At 62.3% G+C, this 26,942-nt stretch overlaps 3 protein-coding genes across 3 annotated transcripts; 1 reads left to right on the top strand and 2 right to left on the bottom strand.

The window, feature by feature from the left end:
* Nucleotides 1–1,397: 1,397 nt before the first annotated feature.
* LOC106029454 (leucine-rich repeat LGI family member 4-like) lies at nt 1,398–11,672 on the top strand. The gene is made up of 9 exons (XM_066987031.1): nt 1,398–1,522; nt 3,639–3,710; nt 4,567–4,638; nt 5,266–5,337; nt 6,753–6,824; nt 7,482–7,651; nt 8,301–8,465; nt 9,559–10,067; nt 11,076–11,672. Exons 1-9 carry the CDS (start codon nt 1,449–1,451, stop codon nt 11,376–11,378), a joined length of 1,509 nt encoding a protein of 502 aa, XP_066843132.1. The 5' UTR covers nt 1,398–1,448; the 3' UTR covers nt 11,379–11,672.
* Nucleotides 11,673–12,515: 843 nt separating this feature from the next.
* FXYD3 (FXYD domain containing ion transport regulator 3) lies at nt 12,516–16,826 on the bottom strand. Its single transcript, XM_066987032.1, has 8 exons — nt 16,724–16,826; nt 15,539–15,596; nt 14,805–14,840; nt 14,124–14,147; nt 13,820–13,894; nt 13,174–13,204; nt 12,792–12,835; nt 12,516–12,674 (listed from the first exon to the last, which is right to left on the bottom strand). Exons 2-8 carry the CDS (start codon nt 15,579–15,581, stop codon nt 12,655–12,657), a joined length of 273 nt encoding a protein of 90 aa, XP_066843133.1. The 5' UTR covers nt 15,582–15,596; nt 16,724–16,826; the 3' UTR covers nt 12,516–12,654.
* A 3,248-nt stretch (nt 16,827–20,074) lies between these two features.
* On the bottom strand, nt 20,075–26,620 carry LOC106029452 (sushi, nidogen and EGF-like domain-containing protein 1). The gene is made up of 6 exons (XM_066987016.1): nt 26,452–26,620; nt 25,176–25,234; nt 24,259–24,404; nt 23,039–23,326; nt 21,776–21,913; nt 20,075–20,353 (listed from the first exon to the last, which is right to left on the bottom strand). The coding sequence occupies exons 1-6, from the start codon at nt 26,460–26,462 to the stop codon at nt 20,075–20,077; spliced, it is 921 nt and encodes a 306-aa protein (XP_066843117.1). The 5' UTR covers nt 26,463–26,620.
* Between the last annotated feature and the right edge of the window lie 322 nt (nt 26,621–26,942).

The raw sequence follows: 26,942 nt of genomic DNA, 5'->3' as shown, positions 1-26,942 counted from the left end.
GTCCATCCCAGTTCCCCCCAGTTCCCTCCCGGCATATCCCAGTCCCTCCCAGTATCCCCCCAGTCCCTCCCAGTCCCCCTAGGGCCCCCCCCCAGCGCCCCCAGTCCCCCCTAGAACCTCCCCACTCCCCCCCCACCCCCTCCCAGTCCCTCCCAGTGCCCCCAGTGCCCCCCCCCCCCCCCCACAAAGCCCCCTCTGTCCCTCCGGTGGCCGGGGGCCAAGCGCCAACAGCGGCCCCTTTGTCCCCCCCTTGGCCACGCCCCTCGAGCTCAAGCCCCCGCCCACTCCCCCTTAAGCCCCCGCCCCCTCGGCCCCGCCCCCTCGGTTAAGCCCCGCCCCCCGCCGCCGCCCGCACCCGCGCCGCGACCCCGGAGCGCCGCAGCCCAGAGTTTGGGGGGGGGGGGGGGGGGGGGGGGGGGGGGGCAATAATTTGGGGGGGGGGTGGCACGATTTGGGGGGTCCCTATTCGGGGGAGGGGCGGGGTGTAGGGGAAGGGGTTAAATTTTGGGGGGGGGTCCCCGGATTTTTTTTTGGGGGGGGTAAAAATTTTTTGGGGGGGGTAAAATTTTTGGGGGGGGGTGGTAAAAATTTTTTTGGGGGGGGGATTTTAGGGGGGTAAATTTTCGGGGGTAAATTTTTTGGGGGGTAAATTTGGGGGGAGGGTTTGGGGGGCGAATTGGGGGGGAATTTGGGGGTAAATTTTGGGGGGCAGATTTGGGGGCAGATTTGGGGGGGCAGATTTGGGGTGGGTAAATTGGGGGGCAGATTTGGGGGGCAAATTTGGGGGTAAATTTGGGGGGCAAATTTGGGGGTAAATTTTGGGGGTAAATTTGAGGGGGGCAAATTTTGGGCTAAATTTTGGGGGGCAAATTTGAGGGGGGCAAATTTTGGGCTAAATTTTGGGGGGCAAATTTGAGGGGGCAAATTTTGGGGTAAATTTTTGGGGGGCAAATTTGAGGGGGCAAATTTAGGGGTAAATTTTAAGGGGGGCAAATTTAGGGGCAAATTTTGGGGGGGGCAGTTTAGGGGCTCAGTAAAGGGGATTTTTTTGGGGGGGGGCGTCCCTGATATAGGGGGGGCACTTTTAGTTTTTTTTTGGGGGGGGGGCAAATTTTAGGGGGGGTATTTTTAAGGGGGGGCTTCTTGGGGGGTATTTTTAAGAGGGGGGTGTTTTTAGGGTTTTTTTTTGGGGGGGGGGCTTCTTGGGGGGGTCAATTTTTTTGGGGGGGGCTCAGACCGGGGGGGGAGGATTTTTTTGGGGGGGGGGGTCCCATGGGGGCGCGGGGGGGTGGCGCGGGGCCCCCCGCTGCTCCTGGCGCTGCTGCTGGCGGCCGGCGGGGGGGGCCGCAGGGGAGGGGGGGGAGGAGGAGGAGGAGGAGGAGGCAATTTTTTTTTTGGGGGGGGGGGGGCACGCGGGGGGGGGCCGAGGCTGCCCGGGGGGGGTGCGAATGCGGCCGGGAGAGCGCCCTGTGCCGGGGGGGGGCAGGGCTGCCCCGGGGGCTGCCCCCCGCCTGGCCACGCTGTGAGTGACCCCCCTAAAAAAAAAATCCCCCCCCCCCCCAAACCCTCCTTGGACCCCCCTCATTGCCCCCCCAACCCCTTTTGGGACCCCCCCCAGTTTCCCCCTCCCCCTTTGACCCCCCAAACCCTTTTGGGACCTCCCCATTGCCCCCCCCCAAAAAAACCTCCTGGGACCCCCCCCATTGCCCCCCAACCCCTTTTAGGACCCCCCAATTTCCCCCCCCCCTTTGACCCCCCCAAACCCTTTTGGGACCCCCCAAGTTGCCCCCCCCCCAAAAAAAATCCCTGCTGGGACCCCCACCCATCGCCCCCCCAAAAACCCTCCTGGGACCCCCCATTGCCCCCCCAACCCCTTTTAGGACCCCCCCCCCCAATTCCCCCCATTGCCCCCCCCAAACCCTTTTGGGACCCCCCATTGCCCCCCCCCCAAAAAAAACCCTCCTGGGACCCCCCATTGCCCCCCAACCCCTTTTGGGACCCCCCAATTTCCCCCCCCTTTGACCCCCCCAAACCCTTTTGCCGCCCCCCCATTGCCCCCACCCCAAAAGATCCCTGCTGGGACCCCCCCATTGCCCCCCCCCAAAAAAACCTCTCCTGGGACCCCCCCATTGCCCCCCCCCAAAAATCCCCTGCGGGACCCCCCCACTGCCCCCCTAATCCCTTTTGGGACCCCCCCCCACTACCCCCCCCCCCAAAAAATCCCCCCTGGGACCCCCCCCCATTGCCCCCCCCCAAAAAATCCCCCTTGGGACCCCCCATTGCCCCCCCAATCCCTTTTAGGACCCCCCCCCAATTTCCCACCCCCCCTTTGACCCCCCCAAACCCTTTTGGGACCTCCCCCACCCCCCCCCCAAAAAACACCCCCTGGGACCCCCCCCATTATGCCCCCCATAGCCCCCCCTCCCAAATCCCTCCTGGGACCCCCCCCATTGCCCCCCCAATCCCTTTTGGGACCCCCCCCCCCCCCCCCCCCCCCCCCCAAAAAAAAATCCCCCCCGGGACCCCCTAAGGGCCCCCCCCGGGGGTCCCCCTCCCCCGCCCCTCGGAATCCCCCTGGGACCCCCCCCCCGGGACCCCCCTCCCCCGGGGACACCCCCCTCCCCCTGGGTATCCCGTGACGTCATCCCGCGAAGCCCCGCCCCCCCCCCCCGAAGGGGAGGGGCCCAGTGCGCGGGGGGACTGGGACCAGTAGGGGGAGAGGGCAGGAACTGGTTAGAGCCCAGTTTGGACCAGTTAGAGCCCAGTTTATCCCGGTTTGGCACTGGTTTGTCCCAGTTTAGCACTGTTTTCTCCCAGTTTATCCCAGTTTGGCCCAGTTAGACCCCAGTTTATCCCAGTTTGGCACTGGTTTAACCCAGTTTAAGTCTGGTTTCTCCCAGTTTGTCCCAGTTAGACCCCCAATTTATCCCAGTTTGGCACTGGTTTGGCCAAGATTAGCCCGTTTTCTCCCAGTTTAGCCCAGTTTCTCCCAGTTTGGCTCTGTTTCTCCCAGTTAGACCCCAGTTTATCCCAGTTTGGCACTGGTTTAACCCAGTTTAAGTCTGGTTTCTCCCAATTTGTCCCAGTTAGACCCCCAGTTTATCCCAGTTTGGCACTGGTTTGACCTAGTTTAGCACTGGTTTCTCCCAGTTTGTCCCAGTTTCTCCCATTTAGACCCCAGTTCATCCCAGTTTAGCACTGGTTTAACCCAGTTTGGCCTAGTTCAGCCCTGCTTTCCCCCCGGTTTAGCCCAGTCTGGCCCAGTTTGACCCCAGTTTATCTCAGTCTGCCCCTGCTTCATCCCAGTTCACCCCCAGTTTGCTCCTTCCTTCAGGCCAGTTTGCCCCACTCCATTCCCAGTTCATCCCAGTTTGCCTAACTCCATTCCCAGTTTGTCCCAGTTTGACCCCACCTTATCCCAGTTCGTCCCAGTTTGACCCCACTTTATCCCAGTTTGGCCCCGCTTTATCCCAGTTTGGCCCTGCTCTGGCTCCAGTTTTCCCCAGTTTGATCCTTTTCTTGGCCCAGTTTGGCACTGGTTCCCTCCCCCGCCCTCTCCCTGGTCCCAGTTTGTCCCAGTTGGTCCCAGTTGGTCCCAGTTTGGCCCAGTTTGGCCCAGTTTGGCCCCGTTTCTGCAGGTCCCTGGTGCGGTGGCACATCGATGTCCTGGGCGAGGGCAGCTTCCGTGACACCCCGGCCCTGCAGCTGCTGTGAGTGTCCCCAAATGTCCCCAAATGTCCCCAAATGTCCCCAAGGTGTCCCCAAGGTGTCCCCAAGATGTCCCCAAGGTGTCCCCAAGATGTCCCCAAGGTCCCCTGGTGTCCCCAAAGCACCCAAATGGTGTCCCCAAGGTCCCCAAGGTGTCCCCAAGGTGTCCCCAAGATGTCCCCAAGGTCCCCTGGTGTCCCCAAAGCACCCAAAGGGTGTCCCCAAGGTCCCTAAGGTGCCCCCAAGATGTCCCCAAGATGTCCCCAAGGTGCCCCCAAGATGTCCCCAAGGTCCCCATGGTGTCCCCAAGATGTCCCCAAGGTCCCTCTGGTGTCCCCAAGGTGTCCCTGGTGTCCCCATAGCACCCCAAAGGGTGTCCCTGAGGTCCCCAAGGTCCCCCCAAGGTCCCTATAGTGTCCCCAAAGTGTCCTTGATGTCCCCAAAGCACCCCACGTGGTGTCCCCAAGGTCCTCGAGGTGTCCCCAAGGTGCCCCTGGTGTCCCCAAAACACCCCAAAGGGTGTCCCCAAGGCCCCCAGTGTGTCCCCAAGGTCCCCAAAGGGTGTCCCCAAGGTCCCAGTGGTGTCCCCAAGGTGTCCCTAGTGTCCCCAAAGCACCCCAAAGGTTGTCCCAAAGGTCCTCAAAGTGTCCCCAAGGTCCCCATCATGTCCCCAAGGTCCCAGTGGTGTCCCCAAGGTCCCCAGGGTGTCCCCAAGGACCCCCCAAATGTCCCCGAGCTCCACCAGGCGCCCCTAAAATGTCCCCAGGGGTGGCAGCAGGGGTGTCCCCGATGCCCCGAGGTGTCCCCACGGCATCCCCGGGGTGTCCCCAGGGGGTGGCAGCGTTTCTGTCCCCACAGGCTGGTCACTGCTGGGCGCCTGGGGACCATTGGGGACGGGGCCTTCGCCGGGCTGGTGCTGCTGGAGTACCTGTGAGTGGCACTGGGAGCACTGGGAGGCACTGGGATGGGCTGGAGAGGGGCTGGGGGTCACTGGGAGGGACGCTGGGGGGAACTGGGATGTACTGGGAGGCACTGGGGGCACTGGGATGGACTGCAGAGGGACTGGGAGAGACATTAGGGGATACTGGGATTGACTGGGAGGCACTGGGATGGGCTGGAGAGGGACTGGGGGGCAGTGGAAGGGACACTGGAGGGTACTGGGATGGATTGGGAGGTACTGGGGGGCACTGGGATGGACTGGAGAGGGACTGGGGGGCAGTGGGAGGGACACTGGAGGGTACTGGGACGGATTGGGAGGCACTGGGGGGTACTGGGATGGACCGGGGAGGGACTGGGAGAGACAATGGGAGATACTGGGATGGACTGGGAGTCACTGTGGGGCACTGGGATGGACTGGAGAGGGACTGGGAGAGACGCTGAGGGATACTGGGATATACTGGGAGGTACTGGGGGGCACTGGAATGGACCGGGAGGCACTGGGAGGGACACTGGGATGTACTGGGAGGCACTGGGGGGCACTGGGATTTACTGGGGGGCACTGGGAGGGACAGTGGGGTGTACTGGGAGGCACTGGGGGACGCTGTGGGTTGTCCCCAGGTTCATCGAGGACAATGACGTGGGGACCATCGCCCCCACGGCGCTGCGGGGCCTCCGGGGGCTGCTCTACCTGTGAGTGACACGGGGACACCTTGGGGACACCTTGGGGACACTGGGGGACACCCTGGGGACACCTTGGGGACATTCTGGGGACACCTTGGGGACATTGGGGGACACCTTGGGGACACCTTGGGATACCCCAGGTCCCCCCAGCCCAATGTCCGTGGGTGTCCCCGTGTCCCCATGTCCCCACGTCCCCATGTCCCCATGTCCCCATGTCCCATGTCCCCATGTCCCCATGCCCCCATTTCCCCCGTCCCCATGTCCCCACGTCCCCATATCCCTATATCCCCATGTCCCCGTGACCCCATGTCCCCGTGACCGCATGTCCCCGTGTCCCATTTCCCATGTCCCCATATCCTCTGTCCCCATGTCCCCATGTCCCCATGTCCCTGTGTCCCCATGTCCCCGTATCCCCATGTCCCCATATCCCCATGTCCCATGTCCCCATATCCCCATGTCCCCATGTCCCCATATTCCCATATCCCCACGTCCCCATGTCCCCGTGTCCTATATCTCCTTGTCCCCATATCTCCATATCCCCATGTCCCCGTGTCCCGTATTCCCATGTCCCATGTCCCATGTCCCCATGTCCCCATGTCCCCACGTCCCTGTCCCCATGTCCCCATGTCCTATGTTCCCATGTCCCTATGTCCACTGTCCCCATGTCCCCATGTCCCCATGTCCCCATATCCTGTGTCCCCGTATCCCCATGTCCCCATGTCCCCATATTCCCATATCCCATGTCCCCATGTCCCCATGTCCTATATCTCCTTGTCCCCATGTCCCCATATCTCCATATCCCCATGTCCCCGTGTCCCGTATGTCCCCATGTCCCATTTCCCCTGTCCCCATGTCCCCATGTCCCCATATCCCCTGTCCCCATGTCCCCATGTCCCCATGTTCCCCTGTCCCTATGTCCACTGTCCCTGTGTCCCCGTGTCCCCATGTCCCCATATCCTGTCCCCCCGTATCCCCATGTCCCCATGTCCCCATATTCCCATATCCCCACGTCCCCATGTCCCCGTGTCCTATATCTCCTTGTCCCCATGTCCCCTTATCTCCATGTCCCCGTGTCCCCATGTCCTATGTTCCCATGTCCCATGGCCACTGTCCCCATGTCCCCATGTCCCCACGTCCCCATGTCCCATGTCCCATGTCCCCATGTCCCCATGTCCCATGTCCCCATGTCCCCACGTCCCCATGTCCATGTCCATGTCCCCATGTCCCCATGTCCCATGTCCCCATGTCCCCACGTCCCCATGTCCCATGTCCCCATGTCCCCATGTCCCCATGTCCCCATGTCCCCATGTCCCCACGTCCCCATGTCCCATGTCCCATGTCCCCATGTCCCCATGTCCCCATGTCCCATGTCCCATGTCCCATGTCCCCATGTCCCCATGTCCCCATGTCCCATGTCCCCACAGGAGCCTGGCCAACAACCGCCTGGAGACGCTGCCCCGGGGGCTCTTCCAGGGGCTGGAGACGTTGACACAGCTGTAGGTGACATGGGGACACGGGGACACGGGGACAGGGGATATGGGGTCGTGGAGATAGAGGGACATGGGGTCATGGGGATATGGGGTCATGGAGATATGGGGACATGGGGACACAGGTAGCTGGGGTCATGGGGACATGGGGATATGGGGTCATGGGGATATGGGGACACGGGGATATGGGGACATGGGGATATGGGGACATGGGGATATGGGGACACGGGGATATGGGGTCATGGGGATATGGGGTCATGGGGATATGGGGACATGGGGATATGGGGATACGAGGATATGGGGATGTGGGGATGTGGGGACAAGGGACATAGGGATGTGGGAACATTGTGATATGGGGACACAGGGACACGGGGAGGGGGTGACACGGGGACATAGGGGGTGACATGGGGCCAGAGAGGGTGTCACAGGGATATAGGGGTGTCACGGGGCTGGAGGGGTGTCACAGGTCTGGAGGGGTGACACGGGGATATACGGGGTGACACGGGGCCGGAGGGGGTGACATGGGTCTGGAGGGGGTGACACGGGGATATAGGGGGTGTTACGGGGATATGGGGGGGCTGTCACGAGACTGGAGGGGGTGACACGGGGCGGGAGGGGGGGGGTGACACGGGGACACAGGAGGTGACACGGGGGTGCCGGTGCCAGGGACCTGCGGGGGAACCCCTTCCAGTGCGACTGCCGCCTGCGCTGGCTGGTGGCCTGGCTGAGCAGCGCCGCCCCCGCCGCCGAAGCCGGGCGCTGCCGGGGACCCCCCACTCGCGCCGGCACCCCCCTGGCCCAGCTGCAGCCCCGCGACTTCGACTGCCTCGTGTCCGGTATGGCGTCCCCGTGACCCCAAAATTCGGGTCCCCGCTGTCCCCGATGCTTGGGTTAGCCTTGTCCCCAACGTCTCGGTCCCATATGTCCCCAGTTTCTGGGTCCTCTTGTCCCCAGTATCTTGGTCCCCCTTGTCCCCAACACCTTGGTCCCCCTCGACCCCAATACTTGGGATGACCTTGTCCCCAACACCTTGGTCCTATATGACCCCATTTTCTGGGTCTTCTTGTCCCCAACATCTCGGTTCCATGTCCCCAGCGCTTGGGTTGACCTTGTCCCCAACACCTTGGTCCCATATGTCCCCCAACGCTTGGGTTGACCTTGTCCCCAACACCTTGGTCCCAAGTGTCCCCAATTTCTGGGTCCCCTTGTCCCCAACATCTGTGTCCCCTTGTCCCCAAATTCTGTGTCCCCAAAACCTGTCCCCCACCATCCCGGACATGTGGGTCCCCCCACCCTTGACACTTGGGTCCCCCCCAACCAGGACAGCTTTGTCCCCTCACCCTGGGTTGGGGGGGGGGGGGCGGGGACAGGACACAAACACCGGTGTCCCCTCCCTGTGGTGACACGAGGGGGGACCCCAGGGTGGGGAGGGTCTCGAGGCGGGGGGTGACCCAGGTGTCGGGGGGGCTAACGGGGGTCCCGCAGAGCTGCGGCCCTTCCAGTCGCTGCCCTTCGCCTCGCTGGCGGCCGAGCCCTTCGCCCTGGGGGGGCACCCAGGGGTGGCCCTGGCCCAACCCTTCGCCGGTGCCTGTGCCCTCCTGGAATGGGACCAGTTGGCCGGGCGCTTTCGGGCCCCCACCATCATCAACGGTGAGTGACGGCACCCCAAAAACGGACCTGGGGTTGGGGGAACCCCAAAAAGTCTGGGGGGGGGGGGGAGCTAGAAGTGGCACGGAATGGGGTTAAAAATGGTTGGGGGGGGGGGGGGTCTCAAAAAATGGGCTGGTGACCCCAAAATGGCCTGGAGAGCCTCAAAAAATGGCCTCGGAGGGCCTCGGGGCCCTGAAAATGGACCTGGGGTTGGGGGAACCCCAAAACAACCTGGGGGGGAAGCTGGAAGTGGTGCGGAACAAGGTTAAAAATGGTTGGGGGGGATCTCAAAAATGGCCTGGAGACCCCCAAAATGGCCTTGGGACTGCCTCTAAAATTCCCTACAGCTCCAAAACCTACACCGCATCCCAAGAATGGCCTTAGGCACCCCAAAATGGCCTCGAGGTCCTGAAAAATGGACTCGGGGACCTCGAAATCAACACCAGGATCCCCCAAATGGCCTTTGGCACCCCCAAAATGGCCTGGGGCCCCCCAAAATGGCCTGGAGAACCCCAAAAATTGGCCTTGGAGGGCCTCAAGAATCCCCTACAGCTCCAAAACCAACACCGCATCCCAGAATCCCCGAAAGAATGATGGAACCCCAAAAGTACCCTTGTGCGTCCTACAGAATCAACCCAAGGCTCTCCCATGTCTCCATGGAGTTGTCCCCACCACCCCGATGTCCTCAATGTCCCCACAGGGTCGTCACCACCCCAACCCTAAGGTCAGGGTTTCATCCCCCCCTTGAACCCTACAACCCCAATGTCCCTGTCCCCATGGGGGATTTCTCCATCACCTTGACCCCAGCATCTCCACAGGGTTGTCCCTGTAGGGTTGTCTCCATCAACCCCAATGTCCCAACCACCCCAATGTCCCCACCACCCCGATGTCCCCAATATCCCTGTAGGGTTTTCTCCACCCCTTTGACCCCAACATATCCACAGGGTTGTCCCCACCAGCCCAATGTCCCCATAGGGTCATCACCGTCACCCCAACCTTGAGGTCCCTGTAGGTTTTTCTCCATCACCTTGACCCCAAAACCTCCACGGGGTCACTCCCATCCCTAACGCCACCCACGTCCTTGTCCCCGCAGGTTCGTCGCCGGTGGCCTGCCACCCCCTCCAGCTGGGGGGGGCGCTGGTGGTGGTGGTGGCCCAACTTGGGGGGGGTTCGGCCGTCTGGCGCCGGGCTGGTGGCCCCGGTAGCCGCTTCGTCCGGCTTCAAGCCTTGGGGAACGGGCGACTGCGGCGTCCCCACGCGGTGGCCAGCGCCCGTCTCGGGGGCCACTGGTACCTGGGGGTGGCCGACAGCTCCAAGGGGGGCACCAGCACCCTCTTCCGCTGGGGGGGACGGGGCTTCTACCCCCACCAGGCCTTGAGGCCATGGCACCGTGACACCCACCTGGAGTTCCTGGAGCTGGGGGGGCGGCCGGCCTTGGTGGTCTGCAGCGGGACGAGGAGGCCGCTGGTCTACCGGTGGAGCGGGGCGGCCTTTGCCCCCCACACGGACATCCCCCACGTCCCCGACGTCTACGCGGCCAAGCACTTCCGCCTGCGGGGTCACGTCTTCCTCTGCCTCACGCGCTTCCTGGGGGACGCCAAGGTGAGAACGGGGTTCTCACGGTGTTACGTGTCCATGGGGGGCCACCAGCAGCGTGAGGTTGTGGGATTTCATCATCTTCATGGGGTCTGTTGGGGTCTGACACCAGCATGTGTTCATGGGGTTCTACCACCATGGGTTGATGAGGTTCCACCGTCATCATGGGTTTTTGGGGTTCCACAACCTCTACCATGGGTTCATGGGGCTCTACCACCATTATGGGGTCCCACCACCATCATGGGTTCATGGGGGGGTCTACCACCATCATGGTTTATCCCACCACCATCATGGGCTCACGGGAGTCCCATCATCATGGGTTTATGGGGTCCCATCATCATGGGCTCATCAGGGAGGGGTCTACCACCATCATCATAGGTTCATGTTTGATGGGGTCCCACCACCATCATGGGTTTCTACAACAACCATGGGTTTATGGGGTCCCACCATCATCATGGGTTCATGGGGCTCTACCACCATCAGGGGTTGATGGGGTCCCACCACCATCATGGGTTTATGGGGTCCCACCATCATCATGGGTTCATGGGGCTCTACCACCATCATGGGCTCATGGGGTCCCACCACCATCATGGGCTCATGGGGGGGTCTACCACTATCATGGGTTCATGGGGTCCCACAGCCATCATGGGTTTTTGGGGTCCCACCACCTCTATCATGGGGTCATGGGGGTCCCACCACCATCATGGGCTCATGGGGTTCCACCACCATGGGTTGAAGAGGTTCCATCATCATGGGTTTATGGGGTCCCACCATCATCTTGGGTTTATAGGGTCCCACCGCAATCATGGGGGTCCACCACCATCATGGGTTGATGAGGTGCCACCATCATCATGGGTTTATGGGGGGGGTCTACCACCTCTATCATGTGTTCCTGGGGGTCTACCACCATTGTGGCGTCCCACCACCATCATGGTCTCATGGTGGCCCACCTCCACCCCTGCTTCACGACGCCCCCAACCCATACAAACCTTTCCCATGGTCCTTTGTTCCCAGGTGATGCGGTGGGAGGGGTCCATGTTCCGCGAGGTCCAGCAGGTGCCGGCGCGGGGCTCGATGGTCTTCCAACCCTTGTCCTTGGCCGGCCAGCGCTACGTCATCTTGGGCAACGACTACGCCCCGAGCCGCGTCTACCGCCTGGGACCCGGTGGCCACCTGGAGCCCACCCAGGAGCTCCTGGCCCCCGCCCCCCGTGCCTTCGCCCCCATCTCCTTGGGTCACCGTCACTTCTTGGTGGCCGCCAGCTTCAAGGGGGCCACCCAGATCTACCGGCACGTCACCGTGGACTTGGGGGCTTGAGGGACGTGGGGACGTCCCGCTGTTGTGGGGACAGGAGACGTGACGTTGTCATGGGCTTGGGAGCGTGGTGGACTTGGGGATGTCGGCCATGATGTCACCATGGACCTGGGTGCCCAAGGGACGTGGGACATTGATCATCATGTCATCAAGAACCTCAGGACATGGGGACATCTGTCATCATGTCATCAAGAACCTCAGGACCTAAGGGACATGGGACATTGGTCGTCGTGTCATCAAGAACCTCAGGACCTGAGGGACATGGGACATTGATCGTCGTGTCATCAAGAACCTCAGGGGGGACCTGATCATGTCATCAAGGGACCTGAGGGACATTCATCAAGGCCATTGTCATCATGTCATCAAGAACCTCAGGACATGGGGACATTGGTCACCATGTCATCAAGAACCTCAGGACTTGAGGGACATGGGACATTGATCATCATGTCATCAAGAACCTCAGGACATTGATCTGAGGGACATGGGACATTGGTCATCATGTCATCAAGAACCTCAGGACATGGGGACATTTGTCGTCATGTCATCAAGAACCTCAGGACTTGGGGACATCGGACATTGATCATCATGTCATCAAGAACCTCAGGACCTGAGGGACATGGGGACATTGATCATGTCATCAAGAACCTCCTGAGGACCTGGGGACGTTGGTCACCATGTCATCAAGAACCTCAGGACCTGAGGGACATGGGGACATCGGTCATCACGTCATCACGAACTCGGGGACCTGAGGGACATGGGTTGATGGCCACCATGTCTTCATGGCCCTGGTGGCCACCACGTCACCGTTGGCTTAGGCACTCGAGGGACGTTGGGGTGTCACCTCGTCCCCTCCTGGTGTCCCCATCCACCCAACATTGTCCCCAAGGCCCCATGTCACCTTGTCCCCTCCTGGTGTCCCCACCCACCCAACGCTGTCCCCAACGCCACCCAATGCCCCGTGACATCGTTGTCCTCGCTGTCACTGCTGGCCCCATGTCACTTGTGTACCCAAGGCCACCACGAGCCCCGCGCCACCTTGTCACCACCTACCCAATGTCCCCAACACCCCCCCGTCCTCGTGTCCCTTTGTCTCATTGTCCCCCTGGTGCCACTGCAGGGATTTCCCTCAAAATAACCAAATTTCCTTTTTTTTTAACATTTTTTTTTTATTAATTTCCCCTTTTCCTGGATTTTTTTTGGGGGGTTTCAACCCAAAATAAACCTCTCCCCGCACCCCTTCCACGCGTCCCTCCTGGGGTTGGGGACATCTGGGGACACCTCAGCACGAGCTGGCGGCTCCTGGGGAGAAACGGGGGTCAGGGGGCGCCCCGAAACCTGGGACCAACCCCCTGGAATTTGGGGTGTCCCCCCCCCCCAGGTCACCTGGGTCCCTTTTGGGGGGGGGGGGACACGTACCGGGGCCGACGAGGTGGGACGTCTCCGGAGCGGGGTGGTGGCGGCTGTGGGGGGAGGGGGGTCAGTGGGGGTTGTGACGTCCCTGTGTGTCCCCATGTCCCCCCCCCCTTGTTCCCATGTCCCCCAATGTCCCCCCTTGTCCCCATGTCCCCCCCAAGTCCTCTCCATGTCCCCCATGTCCTCAATGTCCCCCCCGTATCCCCCCCATGTCCCCAATGTCCCCCCATGTCCCCAATGTCCCCCCATGTCCCCCCCCCCATATCACCCCAATGTCCCCCCCATGTCCCCCCCATGTCCCCATGTCCCCCCCATGTCCCCAGTGTCCCCCCCCATGTCCCCAGTGTCCCCCCCCCATGTCCCCAATGTCCCCCCCATGTCCCACCTTCCTTTACTCCGGCACTTGCACTTCCCACCTGGGGGGGGACACAACAGAGGTGACAGACATTGGGGGGGGAGCACGATGTCACCCATGGGTGTCCCTCCCCTTGGGGAATCCTGGGTGACACCAGGACCCCCCAGATGAGACAGAGACCCCCCTGGTGACACCCTGGGGACCCCTCTCAGTGGCATGGGGACGCCTTGGGGACATGGGGACAGTGACACGAGGACCCCCCCCCCCCAGTGACAGGAGGACCCCCTGGGGACACCTTGGGGACACCTTGGGGATGTGGGGACCCCCCCAGGACACAGGGACCCCCCCATAGGGACACGGGGACCCCCTGGGGACACCTTGGGGACACCTTGGGGACACTTTGGGGATGCTTTGGGGACACCTTGGGGACACAGGGACCCCCCCTAGTGACACGGGGACCCCCCCAGGTGACAGGGGGACCCCCTGGGGACACCTTGGGGACACGGGGACCCCCCCCAATACCTTGGGGACACCTTGGGGACACGGGGACCCCCCCATAGTGACACGAGGACCCCCCCCGGTGACAGGGGGACCTCCTGGGGACCCCTTGGGGACACCTCGGGGACACCTCGGGGACACCTCGGGGACACCCTGGGGACACCCTGGGGACACTCACTGAGCAGGACGACGATGCCGGTGACGCACAGGACAGCCGCCACCACCAGGCCCCCCACCCGCAACTGGTGCCAGTCTGGGGGGGGGGGACACACGGTGACAAGGGGGGGGGACATCGTGCCACCCCCCCCCCCTTGGGGACACGATGCCACCCCCTTGGGGACACCGTGCCACCACCCTGGGGACCCTCCTGTGTCCCCCCCCCTTGGGGACTGTCCTGTCACCCCCCCCCCCCCCGGGACCCCTTTGTCACCCCCCCACCCTGTCACCCCCCCCCTTGGGGACACCAGTGTCCCCCCACTCACCGTAATAGAAGGGACTGGTGGCATCTGGGGGGGGGGGGGGGGGAAAAGGGGTCAGAGGGTCGCTGGCACCAGTAAGACCCCCCCCCTTTCCCAGTATGGCCCCCCAATACCAGTATAACCCCCCCCCCATTCCCAGTTTGAGCCCTCCCTTCCCAGTATGATCCCCCCCCATTTCCAGTTTGACCCGCACTTCCCAGTATGATCCCCCCACTCCCAGTTTGACACCCCCCTCCTACTCCCAGTATGACCCCCCCCCACTCCCAGTATGACCTCCCCATTCCTAGTATGACCCTCCTAATCCCAGTATGACCCCCCCATTCCCAGTATGTCCCCCATTCCCAGTATGCCCCCCCCCACTCCCAGTATGACCCCCTCAGTACCCCCCCACTCCCAGTATGACCCCCCCACTCCCAGTATGATCCCCCCCCACTCCCAGTATGACCCCCCCCTCCCAATCCCAGTATGACTCCCCCCCCCCCATTCCCAGTATGATCCCTCCCTTCCCAGTACAGCCCCCCAATTCCCAGTATGCCCCACCATTCCCAGTACCCCCCCATTCCCAGTAACCCCTATTCCCAGTACGACCCCCCCATTCCCGGTATGCACCCCCCCCATCCCAGTACAGCCCCTCCCCACTTCCCAGTCCGTCCCAGTTCATCCCAGTTCATCCCAGTAACTCACCCAGGGACTCCGAGCTGCCTCTTGCCAGGGGCAGAACTGGAGGGGGGGGGGGGGGGGGGGGGGCAAAAACCAGTTGGGGGGGCAAAAACCCAGTGCCCCCCAGTTCCCCCCCAGTTACTCCCAGTTCCCCCTAGTCACCCCCAATCCCTTCCCAGTTCCCCCCAGTCCCTCCCAGTTCACCCCAGTTCCCTCCCAGTCCCCCCAATACCTCCCCAGTCCCCCCCAGTTCCCCCAATCCCCCTCCAATCCCTCCCCAGTCCCTCCCAGTTCCCCCAATCCCCCCCCAGTTCCCTCCCAGTTCCCTCCCAGTCCCCCCAATCCCTCCCCAGTCCCTCCCAGTTCCCCTAATCCCCCCCCAGTTCCCTCCCAGTCCCTCCCAGTCCCCCCCAATCCTCCCCCAGTTCCTCCCAGTTCCCCCAATCCCTCCCCAGTCCCTCCCAGTTCCCCCCTGATCCCCTCCCAGTTACCCTAATCCCCCACCAGTTCCCCCCTGTTCCCTCCCAGTTACCCCAATCCCTCCCCAGTCCCTCCCAGTTCCCCCAATCCCTCCCCAGTCCCTCCCCAGTCCCCCCCCAGTTCCCTCCCAGTTCCTCCCAGTCCCCCCCCAATCCCTCCCCAGTCCCTCCCAGTTCCCCCAGTCCCCCCCCCAATCCCTCCCAGTTCCCTCCCAGTCCCTCCCAGTCCCCCCCCACCCCTCCCAGTCCCCTCCCAGTCCCTCCCAGTCCCCCCAGTACCTGCTGCCAGCAGCGCCAGCACCCCCGCGCTGCCCCCCCCCATGGTGACCTCTGACCCCTGGGGGGGGGGAGGGGCACCCCCTGAGCACCCAGTGCCCCTCCCTCCCCCCAGCACCCGACGCGCCCCTCCCCCCCTCCCCTCCCCAAAAAAAGGCACCCTTGGGTGGGGGAGGGGCGGTGAGTCACCCGCCCCGTGGCGGATTCCTTACTGGGGCGTTACTGGGAGGGAACTGGGAGGAATGGGAAGGGGGGGGGGCGCCCTCCCTCTTCCCCCCTCCCCCCTCAAAATGACCCCCCCCGGGGTGCCCCCCCCCCCCCATGGGACCCGGGTGCCCCCCCCCAAAAGTGTCCTTCCCCCCCCCCCCCCCAAAATAGCACCCAGCTGCCCCTCCGCCACCCAAAAGCCCCCACCCAAAGGTGCCCCCCCCCCAAATAACCCCCCCCCCAAAAGACCCCCACCCAAGGGTGCCCCCCCCCCCGGGTGCCCCCACCCAGAGTGCCCCCACCCAAGGGTGCCCCCCCAGCCCCCCCCATAACACCCAGTTCCCTCCCCCCCCCGCTAAAGAGCCCCCCCCAAAGGTGCCCCCCCCAAATAACCCCCCCCCAAAGACCCCCACCCAAGGGAGCCCCCCCCAGGGTACCCCCACCCAAGGGTGCCCCCCCAGCCTCTCCCCATAGCACCCAGTTCCCCCCCCGCTAAAGAGCCCCCCCCAAAATACCTCCCCCCAAAATAACCCCCCCTAAAGGACGCTCCCCCCAATTGACCCCCCCAAAGGACCCCCACCCAAAGGTGCCCCCCCCTCAGGGTGCCCCCCCCCCCCCCGGTCCCAAGGGTGCCCCCCACAGCCCCCCCCCATAGCACCCAGTTCCCCCCTGCTACAGTGCCCCCCCCCAAATACCCCGCCCAAAATAACCCCCCCTAAAGGACGCTCCCCCCAATAGACCCCCCCCAAAGGACCCCCACCCAAGGGTGGGTGCCCCCCCCCAGGGTGCCCCCCCCATAGCACCCAGTTCCCCCCCCCGCTACAGTGCTCCCCCCAAATACCCCCCCCCAAAATACCCCCCCCCAATTGACCCCCACCCAAAGGACCCCCACCCAAAGGAACCCCCCCCCAGGTGCCCCCCCCCACCCAAGGGTGCCCATCCCCGGTCCCAAGGGTGCCCCCCCCCCCCCCCCCCGCTCACCTTCCCGCACCACCACCACAACAGCCGCACCTGGAGGGGGCGTGGCCTCACGCGGAGGGGGGCGTGGCCAGACAAAGGGGGCGTGGCCAAGCGAAGGGGCGTGGCTAGGTGCAGGGGGCGTGGCCACGCCTCCCAGCCCCCCCCCCCCCCCCATGGGAGGGGGTTGGGGGGGATTTCTGTGCCCCCCCCCCCCCCCCCCCACCCCCAAGTGCTTATGAATGGAGCCTTGTTTTCCCACGGGGGGGGAGGGGCTCCTTGCCCTCCCCCTCCCCCCCCCCGGATGCCACCGTCCGTGACCTTTGACCCCTCCCTGTCCCCTACAAGGGTCCCTTTGAGGTCCCTTGGGGGGGGGGAGGGGGGAGTTGGGGACATTCCGGAGAGGCCACCAGGAGGGGGAGGGGCTGCAGGACCCCCCCCCCCCCGAGGGTGGGGGAGGGGTGGGGACGGGGGGAGGGGGAGGGAGGGGGAAAGAAGGGGGGGAGATGGGGGTGGGGGTGGGGGGCTTGTAGCGCTAGACGTAAACTAGTTGTAGCGCAAGATACTAGTTGTAGTGCAAGGTGTAAAGGAGCTGTAGGATGAGGCACACGCCAGTTGTAGTGCAAGGTGTAAACTACTTGTAGGGCAAGGTGTAAACTAGTTGTAGGGCAAGACACTAGTTGTAGGGCAAGACACTAGTTGTAAAGACAAACTAGTTGTAGTGCAGACATAAACTAGTTGTAGTACAAGACGTAAACTAGGTGTAGCGTAGTGCAAGATGTAAACTAGTTGTAGTGCAAGGCACTCACTAGTTGTAGTGCAAGGTGTAAACTAGTTGTAGTGCAAGATACTCACGAGTTGTAGTGCAAGATACACACTAGTTGTAGTGCAAGATGCACACTAGTTGTAGTGCAAGGTGTGCTCTCACTAGTTGTGGTACAAGATGTAAACTAGTTGTAGTGCAAGGTGTGAGCTTACTAGTTACAGTGCAAGACATAAACTAGTTGTAGTGCAAGGCACTCACTAGTTGTAGTACAAGACACTCACTAGCTGTAGTACAAGGTGTGCTCTCACTAGTTGTAGTGCAAGACGCACACACCAGTTGTAGTGCAAGATGTAAACTAGTTGTAGTGCAAGGTGTGCTTTCACTACTTGTAGTGCAAAACACTAGTAGTGCAAGACAATAGTTATAGTGCAAGACAAACTAGTTGTAGTGCAAGACTCACTAGTTGTAGTGCAAGAGACACGCTACTAGTAGTGAAAAACACTAGTTGTAGTGGAAGATACTAGTTGCAGTGCAAGACGCACACTAATTGTAGTGCAAGACAATCACCACTAGTGCAAGATGTAAACTGATTGTAGTGCAAGCACACACTAGCTGTAGTGCAAAATACTCACTAGTAGCGCAAGACATAAACTAGTTGTAGTGCGAGACACTAGTTGTAGTGCAAGACGTAAACTAGTTGTAGTGCGAGACACACACTAGTTGTAGTGCAAGACTCACTAGTAGTGCAAGACATAAACTGGTTGTAGTGCAAGGTGTAAACCAGTTGTAGTGCAAGACATAAACTAGTCGTAGTGCAAGGTGTAAACTAGTTGTAGTGCTAGGTGTAAACCAGTTGTAGTGCAAGATGTAAACTACTTGTAGCACAAGACATAAGCTAGTTGTAGTGCAAGGCATAAACCAGTGGTAGTACCAGATACTCACTAGTTGTAGTGCAAGGTGTAAACCACTCATAGTACAAGGTGTAAACCAGTCGTAGTGCAATGTGTAAACCAGTTGTAGCACAAGGTGTAAACCAGTTGTAGCGCAAGGTGTAAACCCATTGTAGAGCAAGGCACCCGCTCCTTGCGGCCCCGCCGCCTCCTCCTGGCCCCGCGCCCGTCACCGCGTCACCCTCCGGCGGTGCCACCCGGCGCCAGGGGTGGTGTCACCTCCCCCCCCCCCGCTGCCATCCCCTCCCCCCCCCCCCGAGGGCACGCGGGTGTCACACGCGTGTGCCCCGTGTCCCCTCCCCCCCGCCCCCATTGTCACCTCCCCCCCCCCCCAAAGTCACACGGGCACAGGGGGTGCTCGGCGGGGCTTTATTGGCGCTGCCGCGGTGACACGTCCCCGGTGGCCTCCTGTGGGGACATCGGGGTGTCACGGTGTCCCCAGGGAACAGCGGGGGGGTCGGGGTGTCCCCGGGGGACGGCGGGGTGTCCCCAAGCCCTAAGGGACACTGGGGTGGCCCCAAGTCTTGGGGGACATCGGGGTGTCAGGGTGTCCCCAAGCTCTAAGGGACACTGGGATGTCCCCAAGTCCTGGGGGACATTGGGGGTCGGGGTGTCCCCAAGCCCCAGGGGACTTTGGGGTGTCAGGGTGGCCCCAAATCCCAGGGGACATCGGGGTGTCGGGGTGTCCCCAAGCCTTAAGGGACATCGGGGTGTCGGGGTGTCCCCAGGCCCCAGGGGACATCGGGGTGTCAGGGTGTCCCCAAGCCCCAGGGGACATCGGGGTGTCAGGGTGTCCCCAAATCCCAAGGGACATCTGGGTGTCAGGGTGTCCCCAAGTTCTAAGGGACACTGGGATGTCCCCAAGTCCTGGGGGACATCGGGGTGTCGGGGTGTCCCCAAGCCCCAGGGGACATCGGGGCGTCAGGGTGTCCCCAAATCCCAGGGGACATTGGGGTGTCAGGGTGGTCCCAAATTTCAGGAGGACACGGGTGGCCCCGGAGCCAGGTGGTCCCCAAAAGGACCCAGATGTCCCCAACCCCAGGTCCCCAGGTCCCCAAATGCCCCCCAAGATGACCCAGATGTCCCCCAAGAGGACGCAGGTCCCCAGATGTCCCCCACCCCAGGTCCCCAGGTGCCCCCCAAGAGGACCCAGGTGTCCCCACCCCCCAGAGTCCCCAAATGCCCCCCAGACGCCGCCAACCCCAAAGACCCCAGGTCCCCAACTGCCCCCCAAGACGACCCAGATGTCCCCAACCCCATGTCCCCATGTCCCCAAATGCCCCCCAAGATGACCCAGATGTCCCCCAAGAGGACCCAGATCCCCAGATGTCCCCCACCCCAGGTCCCCAGGTGCCCCCCAAGAGGACCCAGGTGTCCCCAACCCCCGATGTCCCCAAATGCCCCCCAGACGCCCCCGACCCCAAAGACCCCAGGTCCCCAGATGCCCCCCAAGACGACCCAGATGTCCCCCAACCCCAGGTCCCCAGGTCCCCAAATGCCCCCCAAGATGACCCAGATGTCCCCCAAGAGGACCCAGGTCCCCAGATGTCCCCCACCCCAGGTCCCCAGGTGCCCCCCAAGAGGACCCAGGTGTCCCCAACCCCCAGAGTCCCCAAATGCCCCCTGGACGCCCCCGACCCCAAAGACCCCCGCTCACCCCTAGCAGAGGTACACCCTCTCCTCCTCCGTGGTGCGGCGGCGGCGGCGGGTGGTGGTGGGCGGGGGTGGCGGGGGGGTGGTGGCGGGAGGTGGCGGCGGGGGGGTGCTGGGGACCTCGGAGGGGACGGGGGGACCCTCGGTGGCCGTGAAGACGTCGACGCGGAAAATCCAGCGCCCCGGGACCCCCACGTTGCTGGTGCGGCCGATGTTGAGCACCGCCGGCGAGCGCGAGCCCGGGATGTTGTAGTAGTGGACGTCGTCCCCGCTGTTGAACCCGGCCTGGGGACGGGGACGGGGGGGACATGGGACGGGGAGGGTGAGCGGGGGGGCCCGGGGGTGGGATGGGGGTCACATGGGGCTGAGGATGGTTAATTCTGGCCTAAATCCTATCAGTTGGGCCCCAAATCCTATTAATTTTGTCCCAAATCCCATTAATTCTGCCCCAAATCCCGTTGATTCTGCCCCAATCCCCTTCACTCTGCCCCAAATCCCCTTATTTGTGCACCAAATCCTATTAATTCTGCCCCAAATCCCATTGATTCTGCCCCAATCCCTTTAACTCTGCCCCAAATCCCCTTATTTGTGCACCAAATCCTATTAATTCTGTCCCAAATCCCATTGATTCTGCCCCAGTCCCCTTAACTCTGCCCCAAATCCCCTTATTTGTGCACCAAATCCTATTAATTCTGCCCCAAATCCCATTGATTCTGCCCCAGTCCCCTTAACTCTGCCCCAAATCCCCTTATTTGTGCTCCAAATCCTATTAATTGTGTCCCAAATCCCCTTAACTCTTCCTAAATCCCCTTAACTCTGCCCCAAATCCCCTTAACTTCACCAAAATCCCCTTAACTCTTCCCAAATCCCATTAACTCCACCAAAATCTCCTTAACTTTGCCCAAATCCCCTTAACTTTGCCCAAATCGCCTTAACTCCACCAAAATCCCCTTAACTCTACCCAAATCCCCATAACTTCACCAGAATCCCCTTAACTCTGCCCAAATCCCCTTAACTTCACCAAAATCCCCTTAATCTTCCCAAATCCCCTTAGCTTCTCCAAAATCACCTTAACTCTTCCCAAATCCCCTTAACTCCACCAAAATCCCCTTAACTTTGCCCAAATCCCCTTAACTCTTCCCAAATCCCCTTAACTCTGCCCCAACCCCCCTTAACTCTTCCCAAATCCCCTTAACTCTGCCCCAAAATCCCCTTTCCTCTTCCCAATTTCCCTTAACTCTTCCCAAATCCCCTTAACTCTCCCCAAATCCCCTTAACTCTGCCCCAAAATCCCCTTTCCTCTTCCCAATTCCCCTTAACTCTTCCCAAATCCCATTAACTCTTCCCAACTCCCCTTAACTTTCCCCAAATCCCCTTAACTTTGCCCAAATCCCCTTAACTCTTCCCCAAATCTCCTTAACTCCTCCAAAATCCCCTTAACTCTTCCCAAATCCCCTCAACTTCACCCCAAAATCCCCTTAACTCTTCCCAAATCCCCTTAACTCTGCCCCAAATCCCCTTAACTCCACCCCAAATCCCCTTAACTCCCCCCAAATCCCCTTAACTCCACCCCAAATCCCCTTAACTCCCCCCAAATCCCCTTAACTCCGCCCCAAACCCCCTTAACTCCACCCCAACCCCCCCGCACTCGTCCCAGCGGGTTGGGGTGACCCCGGTGTCCCCCCCCCCCTTGTCCCCTGTCCCCACCTGGGCCGGGACGCCCCCCAGGCCGGTGTGGGGGTCCCCCTGGTTGGCGATGCCCGTGGTCCACTGGATGTCCCCATAGTTGAGCATGATGAAGGAGGTGACGCCGTCGGTGGCCAGCACGGCCTGGAAGGTGTTCACCTACGGCGGGGGGGACGGGGACATGTCACCGTGCCACCGTGCCATCGTGCCACCGTGTCACCGTGTCACCGTGGTCCCTGGTTCCGTGTCTCCGTCTTGTCCCCGTTGTTCACCTGTGTCCCCGTGTCTCATTTTGTCCCCGTGTCCCCACAAGTGCGTCCTCCTTGACGGGGCCACGCTTTGGTCCCACAGCCCCGTGTTGTCCCCATGTCCCCACTCATTGTCCCCATGTCCCCACTCATTGTCCCCATGTCCCCGTGTCCCATATCCAGCCTCATGTCCATCCCATGTCCCCTCACCCCATCCCCATGTCCCTCCATGTCCCCATATCTCATCCCCACGTCCCCATGCCCCGTCCCGATGTCCCCATGCCCCATCCCCATGTCCCCTCCTGTCCCCATACCCCATCCCCATGTTCCCATGACCCATCCTGATGTCCCCTCCTGTCCCCAAGCCCCATCCCAATGTCCCTCAATGTCCCCATATCTCATCTCCAAGTCCCCATGCCCCATTCCATGTCCCTCCATGTCCCCAAATCTCATCCCCAAGTCCCAGTGCCCCATTCTGATGTCCCTTCCGGTTCCCGTGCCCCATCCCGATGTCCCCATGCCCCATCTTGATGTCCCCTCCTGTCCCCATGCCCCATCCCAATGTCCCTCCATGTCCCCATATCTCATCCCCAAGTCCCCATGCCCCATCCTCATGTCCCCTCATGTCCCATCCTGATGTCTCTTTGTCCCCATGCCCCATCCCGCTGTCCCCATGCCCCATCCCATGTCCCTTCGTGTCCCCATGCCCCATCCCGATGTCCCCATGCCCCATTCTGATGTCCCCCCATGTCCCCATGTCCCATCCTGATGCCTCTTTGTGTCTACATGCCCCATCCCGCTGTCCCTATGCCCCATCCCGTGTCCCTTCGTGTCCCCATGCCCCACCCCCATGTCCCCATGACCCATCCTGATGCCCCCTCCTCTTCCCGTGCCCCATCCCCATGTCCCCACGCCCCATCCCGATGTCCCCACGCCCCATCCCGATGTCCCCCCGTATCCCCACGCCCCATCCCCACGTCCCCTCGTGTCCCACTCTCCTTGTCCCCTCCGTGTCCCCTTCTCCCCCAGGTCCCACCTTGTCAGAGGCGGCTCCGAAGAAGGACACGCGGTCCCAGGTGGCCACGAAGGCCCAGGTGGGTTGGGGGGCTTGCTCGGGGGGGGACACGGCGGGGGCCAGCTCGCGGGTCAGGCGGGCCAGCAGCTCCGGTGACCGGGTTTGCCGGTAGAAGACGTCCCCTCCCAGTCTGGTGTCCACGTCGGCCCAGTACGGGGCCACGAAGGGACGGTGACCGGGCAACGGGAAGGGGTTGGGGGTGAACTCGGAGACCCCCGTCCTGAAGGAAACCACCCCGTTGTTGTTCACCTGCGGGAGGCGACCGTCACCTGGTGGCACCCACGGTGGGTGGCCACCACCCATGGTGACCCTTGGCCATGGTGGTTTTATCTGTGGAGGCCACCAGTGGTGGTATCTCCAACCGTGGTGGCCCTCAACCAACGTGGACCCAACTGTGGTGGCCCCAACCATGGTGGCCCCAACCATGGTGGCCCCCAACCATGGTGGCACCCAACCATGGTGGCCCCAACCACAGTGGCCTCAACCATGGTGGTCCCCAACCAGGGTATCTCCAACTGTGGTGGCCCCCAACTGTGGTATCTCCAACCGTGGTGGCCCTCAACCAACGTGGCCCCAGCTGTGGTGGCCCCAACTGTGGTGGCCCCAACCATGGTGGCCCCCAACCATGGTGGCACCCAACCATGGTGGCCCCAACCACAGTGGCCTCAACCATGGTGGTCCCCAACCAGGGTATCTCCAACCGTGGTGGCCCTCAACCAACGTGGCCCCATCCGTGGTGGCCCCAGCTGTGGTGGCCCCAACCATGGTGGCACCCAATCATGGTGGCCCCAACCGTGGTGGCCCCAACCATGGTGGCACCCAACTGTGATGGCTCCAACCATGGTGGCACCCAATCATGGTGTCCCCAACTCATAGTGGCTCCAACTCATGGTGTCATCAACCATGACGGCCCAAATTCGTGGTGTCCCTAACCCATGGTGTTCCTAACCATGGTGTCCCCAACCCATGGTGGCTCCAACTCATGATGTCATCAACCATGATGACCCAAACTCACGGTGTCATCAACCATGGTGGCCCAAGCTCATGGCGTCCCAACCATGGTGTCCCCCAACTTATGGTGGCTCCAACTCATGGTGTCCCCACACCCACGGTGTCCCCAACCCCTGACATCTCGAGCACCCCACCCACCTTCCCACAATGCCCTGGGGCCCAGGACTCACGTAGAGGGAGCGGTGGGGCACCCCATAGAAGGAGAAGGTCTCCCACAGCAGGATCTCCGGGCTCATGCCGTCATCCTCGCGGGGGGTGGCCGTGTCCCCCTCCTCCGGCCCGAAGGGGTAGAGCAGCTCGCTTACGGGGCGCCCACCTGGGGGACCCCCAAAATGTGGTCCGTGAGGTGGCCCAGGACCCCCAGTGTCACCTCAGGACCATCCCAGTATGGATTTGGGACACCCAGTGTAACCCCGGGATCCCCCAGTATGGGTTTGGGACCGCCAGTGCCACCTCAGGACCATCCCAGTATAGGTTTGGGACCCCCAGTGCCACCCCTGGACCATCCCAGTATGGGTTTGGGACCCCAGTGCCACCCAAGGACCATCCCAGTATGGGTTTGGGGCCCCCAGTGCCACCCCTGGACCATCCCAGTATGGGTTTGGGACCACCAGTGCCACCTCTGGACCATCCCAGTATGGGTTTGGGACCCCAGTGCCACCCTGGGACCATCCCAGTATAGGTTTGGGAACCCCGGTGTCACCTTGAGACCATCCCAGTATGGGTTTGGGACCCCCAGGGTCACCCCGGGACCATTGCAGTATGGGTTTGGGACCCCCAGTGCCACCCAAGGACCATTGCAATATGGGGTTGGGACCCCCAGTGTCACCCTGGCACCTCCCAGTATGGCTCTGGGACCTCCAGTGTTACCTCAGCATCTTCCAGTATGGCTCTGAGACCTCCCAGTATGGCTCTGGGACCTCCCGGTATGACACTGGGACCTCCCAGCATGGTTCTAGGACCTCCCAGTATGACTCTGGGACCTCCCAGTATCCCTCCAGATGGGTCTGGGACCCCCCCTCACCCCATGGGTGCCCCCCATGTCCTCAGGGTGCCCCCCATGTCCCCACGGTCCCCACGCACTCACCCGTGTGGCCGAGGAGGAAGAGGAGGAGGAGGACGGGGGCAGCCTTCATCTGCGTGGACCTAGGTGGGGGCGGTTCCACTGGGTCACCCCAGGGTGTCCCTGTCCCCACAGGTGTCCCTGTCCCCGTAGGTGTCCCTGTCCCCATGGGTATCCCTGTCCCAACAGGTGACCCCATCCTTATGGGTGTCCCCATCCCCATGGGTGTCCCTGTCCCCAAGGGTGTCCCTGTCCACATGGGTGTCCCCATGGGTGTCCCCATCCCCAAGGTGACCCCCATCCCCATGGTTGTCCTTGTCCCTAAGGGTGTCCCTGTCCCCAAGGGTGTCCCTGTCCACATGGGTGTCCCTGTCCCCATAGGTGTCCCCATCCCCATGGGTGTCCCCGTCCCCGTGGGTGTCCCCATGGGTGTCCCCAATGGTGTCCCTGTCCCCAAGGGTGTCCCCATCCCCAAGGTGACCCCATCCCCACGGGTGTCCTTGTCCCTAAGGGTGTCCCTGTCCCCAAGGGTGTCCTCATCCCCACGGGTGTCCCCGTCCTAGTGGGTGTCCTCATCCCCAAGGTGACCCCATCCCCTTGGTTGTCCTTGTCCCTAAGGGTGTCCTTGTCCCCAAGGGTGTCCTCGTCCCCACGGGTGTCCCCATCCTAGTGGGTGACCCTGTCCCCATGGGTGTCCCCATCCCCAAGGTGACCCCCATCCCCACAGTTGTCCTTGTCCCTAAGGGGTCCTTGTCCCCAAGGGTGTCCTCGTCCCCACAGGTGTCCCCATCCTAGTGGGTGTCCCCGTCCCCATGGGTGTCCCCGTCCCCAAGGTGACCCCCATCCCCACGGTTGTCCTTGTCCCTAAGGGTGTCCCTGTCCCCAAGGGTGTCCCTGTCCCCATGGGTGTCCCCTTCCCCAAGGTGACCCCCATCCCCACAGGTGTCCTTGTCCCTAAGGGTGTCCTTGTCCCCAAGGGTGTCCTCGTCCCCACGGGTGTCCCCGTCCTAGTGGGTGCCCCCGTCCCCATGGGTGTCCCCATCCCCAAGGTGACCCCCATCCCCACGGTTGTCCTTGTCCCTAAGGGTGTCCCTGTCCCCAAGGGTGTCCTCGTCCCCATGGGTGTCCCCATGGGTGTCCCTGTCCCATGGGTGTCCCCATCCCCATGGGTGTCCCTGTTCCATGGGTAACCCCAAGGGTGTCCCCGTCCCTGTGGGTGTCCCCATCCCCACAGGTGTCCCCATGGGTGTCCTTGTCCCCAACCCCCCCGTTTCCCCACCCCCCCCGTGTCCCCACTCACCTGGGTGCCATGGTGTCTCTGGTGCCCACGGGGGTGGCCCGGAGCCGCTTTATCCCCTGGGACGGGGACAGGGACGGGGACAAGGGGGGGGGACGGGGGGGCACCTCCCAGAGCCCCGGGGCGGTTCCGCCTCCGTTCCCACGGCCACTGGAGACACTGGGATGTACTGGGAGGGACTGGGGGAGCCAAAAGGGGCGGGGGGGGGGACACTAGGGTGTATTGGGGACACTGGGTGGGGGGGGGAACTGTGAGGGACTGGGAGGACTGAAGGGGGTGCTATGGGGGACTGGGACATACTGGGAGGGATTGGGAGGACTGAAGGGGGTACTATGGGGGACTGGGATATACTGGGAAGGACTGGGGACACTGTGGGTGACACTGGAGGGCCGAATTGGGGCATATTGGGAGGTCTGGGGGACACTGGGATGTACTGGGAGGCACTGGGGACATGGGGGGGGGGGAGTGGAACTGGGACATACTGGGGTGGACTG

The sequence above is a fragment of the Anser cygnoides genome, chromosome 37 (assembly GCF_040182565.1).
Source record: "Anser cygnoides isolate HZ-2024a breed goose chromosome 37, Taihu_goose_T2T_genome, whole genome shotgun sequence".
Lineage (NCBI taxonomy): Eukaryota > Metazoa > Chordata > Aves > Anseriformes > Anatidae > Anser > Anser cygnoides.
Note: the sequence above shows the minus strand (reverse complement) of the source record. Positions and strands in the feature narration are given on the sequence as shown.

Coding starts and splice junctions, on each gene's coding strand:
- LOC106029454 (XM_066987031.1), top strand. CDS start 1,449: ATGCGGCCGGGAGAGCGCCCTGTGCCGGGGGGGGGCAGGGCTGCCCCG. Junction 1,523..3,638: donor GCCCCCCGCCTGGCCACGCT/GTGAGTGACCCC, acceptor CCGTTTCTGCAG/GTCCCTGGTGCGGTGGCACA. Junction 7,652..8,300: donor CTTCGACTGCCTCGTGTCCG/GTATGGCGTCCC, acceptor GGGGTCCCGCAG/AGCTGCGGCCCTTCCAGTCG.
- FXYD3 (XM_066987032.1), bottom strand. CDS start 15,581: ATGGGGGGGGGCAGCGCGGGGGTGCTGGCGCTGCTGGCAGCAG. Junction 14,841..15,538: donor GCTGGCGCTGCTGGCAGCAG/GTACTGGGGGGA, acceptor CCCCCCCTCCAG/TTCTGCCCCTGGCAAGAGGC. Junction 13,205..13,819: donor CGGCATCGTCGTCCTGCTCA/GTGAGTGTCCCC, acceptor GTCCCCCCCCAG/GTGGGAAGTGCAAGTGCCGG.
- LOC106029452 (XM_066987016.1), bottom strand. Junction 23,327..24,258: donor TGCCCCACCGCTCCCTCTAC/GTGAGTCCTGGG, acceptor CGCCTCCCGCAG/GTGAACAACAACGGGGTGGT. Junction 20,354..21,775: donor TGGGGGGCGTCCCGGCCCAG/GTGGGGACAGGG, acceptor CCCCGTCCCCAG/GCCGGGTTCAACAGCGGGGA.